The 12167-nt window shown below is 41.4% G+C and overlaps 1 protein-coding gene across 2 annotated transcripts in view; it reads left to right on the top strand.

Moving 5' to 3' along the window:
- Positions 1-12167, top strand: part of mms22l (MMS22-like, DNA repair protein) — a 251378-nt gene that overhangs the window by 64145 nt on the left and 175066 nt on the right. For both annotated transcript variants that reach the window (XM_073057520.1, XM_073057519.1), the window contains exon 11: positions 10547-10609. In XM_073057520.1, coding sequence (XP_072913621.1) covers positions 10547-10609 — 63 coding nt within the window. The remainder of the gene's footprint in view (positions 1-10546; positions 10610-12167) is intronic.

Here is a 12167-nt window from a genome sequence, read left to right as displayed (position 1 = left end):
TGGTCTCTTCTATCATCTGCCATCCTCCTTCTCCTACCCCCACCTTCGTAATCTGGCTTCTTCCCCCCTTTCTTTTCAGTACTGATGAAGGGTCTTGGTCCAAAATGTTGACTGCTTATTCCTCTCCACTGAGGCTAGTTGATCTGTTAAGTGCTGTCGGAATTTTTGTGTGTTGTTCTGGATTTCTGGCATCTGCAGAATTTTCTAATGTACACATGTCTTGTGATAAATACTGGTAGCTTATTGATTTATTATTGAGAGTGCATGGCTAATCAAGCTTATGATGCACTGTATTCAGAAACACAGGTGAATTTCCAAACTCAGGCCTGTCGTTAGCAATGAAAGTTGGCCTTTTCTCAAATGATGTGTTTCTCCTTCATCCTCCACTCAGTCTGGTAAAAACTCATCACATTGTCTGGGGAACAGAAGTCAGCAACAAAATTAGGAGCATAGGAGGAGGGATTAGAAAGGAATTCAAAGTTCAAAGTACATTTAAGTATGTATATATACATACGAACCCTAATACAACCCCTGAGGTTGTTCCTTAAAGTTGTTAGAGCCGGTCATGGCAATGGGGACAAGCTTCCACTGCCTGTTAAATGCTCCCAATGGAGTGTGTCTCAAATAGCCTTCGACATCCAAGTCCAGCTCCTGGCCTTCACGTATGGCTTAGCTACTGAGATAGGGCCACTAGGAGAGCATTTGGCCACTTGGCAGATAGAAAAGGTCATAAGGAGAATTTTTGCCACATAGATAGGGTGTTAAAGAGAGCTTTTAGCACATTAGCCATGAGAGAGGGTGTTAAAGTAAGGTTTTGGTGCTTCGGCCTTCATAATCAGAGTACTGAATAAAAGAGTTGGGATGTTATGTTGGGATTGTATAAGACTGGTGAGGCTAAATTTGGAGTATTATGTGTTGTTTTACCTACCTGCAGGACAGGTATGAAGAGAGAGAATTTACAAGGATGTTGCCGGGAATTGGTGACCTGAATTATAGGGATCTGTTCAATTGATTAGGACTTTTTCCCCAGGAGTGTCGGAGAATGTGGAGAGTTTTGATAGAGATATGCACAGTTATGAGGAGTATAGATAGAATAAATGCAAACAGGCTTTTGCCACTGAGGTTGAGTGAGACTACAACTAGAGGCTATGGGTTAAGGGTAAAAGGTGAACTGTTTAAGGGGAAATTGAGGGGAAACGTCTCCACTCAGAGAGTGTTGTGAGTGGGTATGAGCTGACAGTGGGAATTGTGGATGTGGGTTCAATTGCAGCATTTAAGAGAGTTTGGTTTGGTACACGGATAGGAGGGTACAGAGGGATTTGGTCCAGTTGTGAGACCATGGGATAGGCCGAATTGCATGGACTGGTTGGGCCCTTTTTCTGTACTGTAGTGTTCTATGGCTCTCACTACATTGATTCATCATCAGTGCCCATAAGTGTGAAGAAAATTGATTTTAATTTCTTAAGAACAACTTTCACTTATTCAGTATTAATTTGTCCATTTCTCATGTGAAGTCTTTTAACTCTTGGGGAGTTCTGGTAACTTTCCAATCAGGAACTGTGTGGGAATCCCAAGCACCAAATTTCATGTATATGCCACTGGTATTAAACCTGATTCTGATTCAGTTTTGGAGGAGATTTTCATCTCATGTTTTAGAGTGGGTTGAAATCTAAAGCCTGGAGATAGCTGTCGTCAAATCCAAAAGGCACATTGCAGTGTATTGTTTGGGCACAGCTGAATGTGGACTGCAGCTTACTTGGATTAAAAGTGCCCTCCATTAGGCAGGATTTGGCTGAATGGGTGGGTGAAGGTGTCAAGGGAGCCAGTCAAGTCCAGATCTCTGGTCATTCGGTGAGAAGTGGAGAGTTAGGAAGGTTAGTACTAAAGTAGACGTCCAATCGGACCATAAAACACTGGGGCAAATTATGCCATTCAGCCCATCGAGTCTGCTGCCTCATTGCATCATGGCTGCATTATTCCCCTTAACTCCATTGCTTTGCCTTCTCCCTGTAACCTTTGACACCCTGATTAATCAAGAACCTATCAACCTCCACTTTAAATATACCCAAAGACTTGGCCCCCATAGCCACCTGTGGCAACGTATTCCACAGATTCACCACCCTCTGGTGAAAGAAATTCCTCTTCATCTCTGTTCTAAAGGAACATCTTTCTATTCTGAGGCTGTGGCCCCTGGTCCTAGACTCCCCACTGTAGGAAACATCCTTTCCATATCCACTCTATTTAGGCCTTTCAATATTCATATTTTTCAATGACAATACCCCTCATTCTTTTAAACTCCAGTGAGTACAGGCCCGGAACCATCAAATACTCTTCACACATTAATCCTTTCATTCTTGGGATCACTTATGTGAACATTTGGCCAGAGAGGAGGAAAGAAAGGAAGGCATCAGACCTTGGGTAGATTCTGTGGAAAAGTTTGAAGGTGGGGGCTTGACATCTGTGGAGAGAGATATGGCCAAGGATTGGAGAGGAGGCATAGGATCAGGCTTAACAGTTCACCAGGGATCTGTTCTGGTGTTGGGGTAAGTGATGGGATGCCTCTTTTGATACCCCTGTATAATTTTCAGCAGAGTGGGAATTCTGAAGATTATGTGATGTGGGAGTCAGAGCGTTGAGTGTTAAATGGTGTTAGGACAGTCATTTCTGAGACGAAATGACCCATTAATGTTGCTGTCTATATGTCAAAGTGAAAGTAAATTTATTATCAAAGTATGTAAATATCACTTTATACATACATGTATGTTATCCTGAGGTTCATTTTCTTGTGGGTATTCACAGTAAATATAGAGAAATGCAGTAGAATTAATGAAGGACTGCAGACAAAAAATACGGACCAATGTGCAAAAGACAACAAACTGTGCAAATGCAGAAGATTAAAAAAACACAAAATAATAATAAATTAAATAAATAAGAAATGTTGAGAATATGAGTTGTAGAATCCTTGATGGGTTGTGGAATCAGTTGGAGTGAGTGAAGTTATCCCCTCTGGTTCAAGAGCCTGATGATTGAGGAGTAATAACTGTTTCTGAACAATGGCAGCAGTGAGAAGAGAGCATGGCTTGGATGATGGGGGTCCTTAATGATGGATGTTGCTTTCCTGCAACAAAGTGATTTTCAATTATATGAGATTTAAAAGCCAAGTGACTCTGTTTATTTGTTTAGAGGTACAATGTGGAAAATAGGCCCTTCTGGTTCAATGACACCCAGCAGCCACCTACTAACTCCCACCTAATCACAGGACAATTTACAGTGATTAATAACTTACAAACTCATATGTCTTTGCACTGTGGGAGGAGACCAGAGCACTTAGAGAAAATCCATGCAGTCATGGGAAGGACGTACAAACTTTCTTACGATGAATTATATGAACTTCTAACAGATGATGCCAGAACTGAACTCCAAACTCCAATGCCCTGAGCTGTAATAGTGTTGTGCTGATCACTAAGCTACCGTGTTTTGAATTCCTTGGAAACATAACCAGAATCAGAAGTATCCAATATTTGAGCACAGTCAGGTTATTCATTGCTGCTTTTGTAAGTTGATGTTAGTTTGAATTATCCCTGGAGAAAGGCCTAAATTCCACACTGTCGACATGCCCAAGATTGCGAATTCATTATTTAAACAATTTTTTCAACCATGGAACATATTACTCTCCAGGGAATACAATACATTGTATGTACATTTAGTGACATGACAGGAGCAAATGAATAAAATATCACTTAGGCATCACAAGACGTTAACAAACTTTGATATAATTGGATGACAAACACTTTTTCTGTGAATTGAGGCAGATGCCATCTTGGCAAGAGCAAAATGCTGGAGGGCCTGTGCAGGTCAGACAGCATCTGGGTATTTCTGGCTCGTATCCACTGTACATGTAGAAAAGACATTTGAGCTGCCATAATGAAACTAGAACCCTTGCATTGCGAGCAACAGTAGAGAGGATCTCCCTGCATTCCCCCCACCCCCCTATTTGTGACAAAGGGCCTGAAGCATTGTTGAGGATCTCTACCACCCATCCACAATCTCTTTGACCCACTACTGTCAGGAAGGAGGTACAGGGGCATCAGGACTAGGACTGCCAGACTGGGTAACATCTTCTTCCCTCAGGCTGTGAGACTAAGGAATGCCCTGTGACCACTGAGGTCATATCACTGGGACAGTGAACTATTCACTGTACTTACTGTTTACCTCTGCTGCACTCTATATGTATTTTGAATTATATTTTATTGACTTATGGTAATACTTTGTTTTATGTGCTGTGTGTGATATTTGTTGTACAGGTGCACTGTAATTCAGAGTAATGCTGTTTTGTTTGGTCATATATCCAATGGGCGATCAACTTCAAGGCTGCGTAAAAAGAGCTACCTTTAAATCAGGATGGTGATCGAGCTTTGTGGCAGTTTCTCTGAGTTGAGAGGGACCAATCAGCAACAGGCAGTGCTCAAAAGAGCTACCTTTCGCTCAGGTCCGTGTTAAAGAATTAAAAAGCAGAGCTTCATAGCAGTTTTCTCTGGGTTGGACAATCAATGTCAGGGCTGCGTTAGAAGAGCTACCTTTTAATCAGATGGTGATCAGAATTTTAAAAGCAGAGCTTTGTGGCAGTTTCTCTGAGTTGAGGCGCAACCAGACAGCACGAAGGATTCATTAGAAAGGGCTATGAAAAATATCTCAAGTGTAAGCAGAGTGGCCATTCTTTTGAGTGTGCCAGACTTCAGAGTGGGTCTTGCTCATCAGGCTTAGGGGAGATCAGCCTTGGGCCAGGTAAAGTATCTTGTAAGTTACTCTCTCTCTGTTCTTATTTGTTTATTCCTCATCTGTAGGGGCATAGTTGTTTAGTGAGAATGGCTCCGGGGTAGTGTTTTGTACTCTGTGTGGGATGTGGGAAGTCTGGGAGACCTCCAGTCCCAAATTAGCAGATCTGCTCCAGGTGCACCAAGTTGCAGCTCCTGAGAGAACGTGTTGCAGCTGCAACTCGATGACTTTCGACTCATACAGGAGAATAGATAGGAGCTACAGGGAGGCAAGTCACCCTGAGGTTGCAGGAGACAGGTAACTGGGAAAATCTCCAGAGGAGAAGGGGAAACGCACAGTCAGTGGAGAGTACGCCTGTGTCCATTTCCCTCGATAATATGCAACTTCAGATACCGTTGAGGGAGATGACCTACTTGGGGAACCACAGAGCCACTGAGTTTGGTGCTGTAGTTCAGAAGAACACAGAGGTGAAGAGGACTGCAGTGTTCTAAGGAGATTTCTCAGTCAGAGCAGCAAAGACGAGGTTCTGTGGATGGGATAGGGGACACCCAAGTGGCATGTTGCCTCCCTGGTGCCAGGACCAGGGGTGTATCAGATTGGGCTCATGGGATTCTCAAGGGCGAGGGTGAGCAGCCAGAAGTCTTGGTACATATTGGCACCAAGAACAGGTAGACAACATGAGGTGGTCCTGAAGAGAGATTTTAGGGAGCAAGGTAAAAAGTTGAGAAACAGGACCTACAGGGTAGTAATCTCTGCTGTCTGTGCCAGGTCTCAGTGAGGGAAAGAATAGGATGATTTGGCAGGTGAGTGCATGGCTGAGGACTTATGGATCATGGGAATTTCTTCTGCGGAAGGTACAAATGGGACAGGTTATACCTGAACCCAAGGAGAACCAATATCCTTGTGGGCTGGTTGGCTGGAGTTGCTTGGGTAGGCTTAACCTAATTTGACAGGGGAATGGGAACCGAAGTGATAGTGCTGAAGATGAGGTAGTTGGTTTACGAACAGAGGCAATGTGTAGAGAGACTCCTAGCAAGGAGAGGCTGATGATAGGGCAAAATTACGGTTAATAGGATGAGTTTCAACGTAAAAGGCAGATAAAATTGAAAAGGGAAAATGCGGGACTGAAGGTGTTATATTTGAATGTGTGCAGTATATTAAATCAGGTAACTGAACAGATTAGCATGTGCGATATTGTAGGCATCACTGAATTGTGGCTGAAAGAAAATTATAGCTGGGAGTTTAACGTCCAAGGATACACATTGTATCGAAAGGACAGGCAGGAAGGCAGAGGGGGTGGCATGTTTCTGCTGGTAAAAAGTGAAATCAAATCATTGGAAACAGGTGACATAGGGTTGCACAGTGTTGAATGATTGTGGACAGAGCTAAGGAACTGCAAGGGTAAAAAGACCCTGGTGGAAATTGTAAACAGGTCTCCGAACAGTAATAAGGATGTAGTCTACAAATTACAATGGGAGATGGAAAATGCATGTCAAAATGACAATTTTACAATAGTCATGGGAGACTTCAATATGCAGGTAGATTGAGAAAGTCAGGTTGGTGCTGGATTCCAAAGGGGGAAATATCTAGAGTGCAGCGTAGGTTCACGAGGTTAATTCCCGAGATGGCGGGACTGTCATATGTTGAAAGATTGGAGTGACTGGGCTTGTTGCACTGGAATTTAGAAGGATGAGAGGGGATCTGATTGAAACATATAAGATTATTAAGGGATTGGACACGCTAGAGGCAGGAAACATGTTCCCGATGTTGGGGGAGTCCAGAACCAGAGGCCACTGTTTAAGAATAAGGGGTAGGCCATTTAGAACGGAATTCAGGAAAAACTTTTTCTCCCAGAGAGTTGTGGATCTGTGGAATGCTCTGCCTCAGAAGGCGGTGGAGGCCATTTCTCTGGATGCATTCAAGAAAGAGTTAGATAGAGCTCTTAAAGATAGCTGAGTCAAGGGATATGGGGAGAAGGCAGGAACGGGGTCCTGATTGTGGATGATCAGCCATGATCACATTGAATGGCGGTGCTGGCTCGAAGGCTGAATGACCTACTCCTGCACCTATTGTCTATATGAGATAGCTTTTTAGTGCAACTCATGGTTGAGCCCACTAGGGTATCAGCAATTCTGGATTGGGTGTTATGTAGTGAACCAGAATAGATTAGAGATCTTAAGGTAAAAGAACCCTAAGGGACATGTGAACATAATAACATCAAATTCACCCTGAAATTTGTAAAGGAGAAGCTAAAGTCAGACTTATCAGTATTACAGTGAAGTAAAGGGAATTACAGAGGCATGAGAGAGGAGTTAGCCAGAATTGATTGGAAAAGAACACTGGCAGGGATGATGCAGAGCAGCAATGTCTGGAATTTCTGGAAGCAATTCAGAAGGCACAGGATATATACATCCCAAAGAGGAAGAAGGATTCTGAAGGCAAAATGACACAACCGTGGCTAACAAGGGAAGTCAAAGCCAACATAAAAGTCTCAGAGAGGGCATATAATAGAGCAAAGTTCACTGCGAGTTAGAGTTTAGGAAGATTTTAAAAATCAACAGAAGACAACTAAAAAAGACATTAAGAAGGTAAAGATGGGATACAAAAGTAAGCTAGCTAATAATATTAAAGAGGATATTATAAGTTTCTTCAGATTCATAAGGTATAAAAGAGAAGCAAGAGTGGATATCCAACAGCTGGAAAATGATGCTGGGGATGTGGTAATGCATCAGTCTTCACAGTGGAAGACACTAGCAGGATAGTGGAAGTTCCAGGTGTCAGGGGTCTTGAAGGTGTGAACTTACCATTACAACTGACAAGGTTCTTGGGAAACTGAAAGGTCTGAAGGTAGATAAGTCACCTGGATCTGATGATGTACACCCCAGGGTTCTGAACAACGTGGCTGAAGAGATTGTGGAGATATTAGTAATGATCTTTCCAGAATCAGTAGATTCTGGAATGGTTCTGGAATGCTGGAGAATAGTAAATGTCACTCCACTCTTCTAGAAGGGAGAGAGGCAGAAGAAGGAAAACTATAGACTAGTCAGTCTGACCACAGTGGTTGGGAAGATGTTGGAGTCGGTTACTAAGGATGATTTCTCAGGGTACGTAGAGGCACATGATAAAATAGGTCGTAGTCAGCATGGTTTCCTCAAGGACATTTGTTGGAATTCTTTGAGAAATAACAAGCAAAACAGACAAAGGAAAATTGTTTGATGTTGTGTAGTTGGATTTTCAGAAGGCCTTTGACAAAGTAGCACACATGAGATTGTTTAACAAGCTATGAGCCCATGGTATTACAGGTGAGATTCTAGCGTGGATAAAGCAATAGCTGATTGACAAGAGGCAAAGTGTGGGAAAAAAGGGAGCCTTTTCCAGTCAGCTGCTGGTGACTGGTGGTGTTCCACAGGGGTGTTGGGACCAATTGTTTTTATGCTATATGTCAATGATTTTGATAATGGAATCGATGGCTTTGTTTAAAATTGGCAGACGATATGAAGATAGATGGCGAGGTAGGTAGTTTTGAGGAAGTAGAGAGGCTACAGAAGGACTTAGATTAGGAGAATGGGCGAAAAAGCGGCAGATGGAATACAGTTCAACACACACAAAATGCTGGAGGAACTTAGCAGGCCAGGCAGCATCTATGGAAGAAAGTTCAGTTGACGTTTTGGGCCGAAACCCCTCAGCAGGACTGAAGGGCCAAAGGATTTCAGCTCAAAATGTCAACTGTACTTTTTTCCATAGATACTGCCTGGCCTGCTGAGTTCCTCCAGCAATTTTTATGTGTTGCTTGGATTTCCAGCATCTGCAGATTTTCTCTTGTTTGTGAGATGGAATACCATGTTGGGAGTGTATGTTTACATACTTTGGTAGAAGAAATGAAAGGGTTGATATTTTCCAAATGGAGAGAAAATACAAAAATCTGAGATGCAAAGGGACTTGTGATTCCTTGTGCAAGATTCCTTAAAGGTTAATTTGCAGGTTAAGCTTGTAGTGAGGAAGACAAATGTGATTGTTAGCATTCATTTCAAGAGGACTAGAATATAAAAACAAGGATGTAAATCTGAGACTTTATAAAGCACTGGTGAGGTCTTATTTAGAATATTATGAGCTGTTTTGGGCCCCTTATCTTAGAAAGGATGTGTTAAAACTAAAGTGGGTTTGAAGAAGGTTCACGAAAATGATTCCAGGATTGAATGGCTTGTCATATGAAGAGTCCCTGATGGCTCTGGGCTTGTATTCATTAGAATTCAGAAGAATGAGGGGCAAATGGTGAAATGCCTTGATGGAGTGGATGTGGAGAGGATGTTTCCTGTGATGTGAGAATCCAAGACCAGAAGACACAGCCTTAGAATAGAGGGGCGTCCTTTTAGGACGGAGATGAAGAGTAATTTCCTTAGCCAGAGAGTGGTGTATCTGTGAATCCTTTGCCACAAGCAGCTGTGGAAGCCAAGTCTTTATGCATATTTAAGGCAGAGTTTGATAGATTGTTGATAAGTCAGAGCAGACTTGATGGACCAAATGGGCTCATTCTGCTCCTATATATCATGGTCTAATATGTGTACCATGAGATGACAATAAACTGGTAAGCTGCTTACTTGCCTGTCCTACAAGGCATCTCTTGCCCTATCTTCCTAAGAGTGTGCAGCTTCCGCACCTGTTTCCTCAGCTCTGACAAGCAAGAAGGCATCACTCATCTGCAGCAGGACCAGGTGCCTGGCAATTTACACATATGCAAAGAAATGGCCCACAACTGATTCTGCTGCTTGCTGCATCCTCTGAGTTTTCCACAATCTGCCAGATACATTTGCCTCCATGAACGTACAGCTCATCTCTTTAGCAACTTGAGCAGGAGTTGTATACTACTTACCATCCAGTGTGTGTATCACATCCAACTGTTCGTGTGCCATTAGTTTGGCAACAATTTCAACAGTTTTGTTCTGATAACCTACAGAAATAAGATTGCAAATAAAAGTTTAGATCTATGTTCATATTAAAAATATATCTTTTCAACTTTATTCGCCATATGTATTTACATGTATTAGGAATTTACTGTGGTGTGTTGATGTGACACAACCAAAAACAGCAACATTTAATAACTTTACAGATTAAAAAATGATGAGGAGGAATTTCTTTATCCAGAGAGTGGTGAATCTGTGGAATTCATTGCTACAGTCAGCTGTGGTCTTTGAGTATATTTAAGGCAGAGGTTGATAGATTATTGATTGGTCAGGGTTATGAGGAAAGGCAGGAGATTAGGCTGAGAGGAAAATTGGATCAGCCATGATGAAATGGTGAGCGGACTCAGTGGGCCAAATGGCCTTGATCTGTTCTTTTATCTTATGGTCTCATAAGAATAGTGTTTGCTATGTGGATCTGAAATAAAACATGCAAAAATACATATATTAAACTTACGACTGTGTAACATTTTACTTACTTGCCCCTAAGAAGTTTTTTGATCTGTAAGTAACATGTAGGCACTCTTAGTTTGTGGCTAGATAAAACTGATCACAGTTACTGCGGTGAAAAAAGAATGTAGTTTAAATTTAACTCGTGAATTGCTCATGATGATGAGATCAAGGATGAACTTTATTTGGCAAATACAATTTACATGTATTAGAAATTTGCTGTGTTGGCCAGGACACGACATACAACAAAAAAGAGCAACATTTAACAATTATAAAGAATTAATAATTATTTAAAAACAAAGAAATACGAATATGAGTTTACTGAAGCTGCTACAATATTTTAATGTATTTCTGCAACACAGAAGCTGATTGAAAGTAACTGGAGTTTGGCAGAGGAGCTTCTGAAACTTTCTGTGAATGCTCAGGTACGTAATTGCATTATTTGTTTATAAGGCCTAAACTAGCCGTAGTCTCCTTGATTTATTGTTGTAACTTTGTGCAAGGTCCAGGAGTCTCTTAAAACACCCTATTGTATCTGCCTCCACCATTGTTACCGGCAGCCCATTCTACACACTCACCACTCTCTGCGTAAAAAAACTTACCCCTGACATCCCCTCTGAACCTACTTCCAAGCACCTTAAAACTGTGCCCTCTCGTGTTAGCCATTTTAACCCTGGGGAAAAAGCCTCTGACTATCCACATGATCAATGCCTCTCATCATCTTATACACCTCTATCAGGTCACCTGTCATTCTCCTTCACTCCAAGGAGAAATGGACAAGTTCACCCAACCTATTCTCGTAAGCCATGTTCCCCAATTCAGGCAATATCCTTGTAAATCTCCTCTGCACTCTTTCTATAGTTTCCACATCATTCCTGTAGTGAGGTGACCAGAACTGAGCACAGTACTCCAAGTGGGGTCTGACCAGGGTCTTATATAGCTGTAACATTACCTCTCGAATCTTGAACTCAATCTCACAGTTGATGAAGGCCAATGCACCGTATGCCTTCTTAATTACACAGTCAACCTGCGCAGCAGCTTTGAGTGACCTATGGACACAGACCTCAAGATCCCCCTGACTGTCCACACTGCCAAGAGTTTTGCTTTGGTAGAGATGCATCTCCACCCCTCGTGTCATTGTTGATGGTTCTGGTCAAGAATGGTCTCATACTGAAACATTGATCCTATCCATAGATGCTGCCTGATCTGCTGAGTTTTTCCAGCATTTTCTCTGTGTTGCTCAAGATTTACAGCATCTGCAGAATCTCTTCTGTTTTTAATTAACATTTGTGGTCTTCTGAATCTTTCAGAAATGCTCAAAAGCAAATCTTGAACATTGACCCATTGATAAAGTGAAAAGCCAATTGTTAAACAGCAGACCTTGTCACTAACTTGTACATCATAAGGTCCCATAGACCCTGTCACTAACTTGTACACAGTGAGGTCCCAGTGACCCAGTCAATAAAGAAAGAATGAAAGAAAAAAGAAAGAAAGAAAGAATGCCTGGATATCGGACGATCCCAACATGCTCCATGGAGTTCATAATAGCTTTAATATGTATATTTATTTCTTTCCCCAGATAACTGGGGAAATCCAAAAAGGTTGAATTTTAAAACAAGACCAAGTAGAGTGTAAAAAAGTACCAATTTCTTGATTACATCGGAAACATTGATCAGATAAATTTGGGTTTAATTTATTTATTTTTTGTGGTGTAATATATAATTGATGTAAAAAATTATATTGCACTAATCTTAACCAGACATTTGTTGTATTTGTCATACTGTCAAGACATAGTCTTGACCAACTTGTTTCTTCAATTTTAATATTCAAATCAGTTTCCCATTTTTGTCTTATGAATTCCTTGTTTAATTGCCTGTTTTTGAATCAAACTATACATACAAGAAATAATTTTTAAAATTTTTCCTTTTTGAATTAAAGTTTCTATTTCATTAGGTTTCAGCAATAACATTGTTTGACCCAATT

Source organism: Hemitrygon akajei, chromosome 9, assembly GCF_048418815.1.
Source record: "Hemitrygon akajei chromosome 9, sHemAka1.3, whole genome shotgun sequence".
NCBI lineage: Eukaryota > Metazoa > Chordata > Chondrichthyes > Myliobatiformes > Dasyatidae > Hemitrygon > Hemitrygon akajei.
The sequence above is the reverse complement of the archived record's forward strand: the minus strand, read 5'-3'. Positions and strand labels throughout refer to the sequence as shown.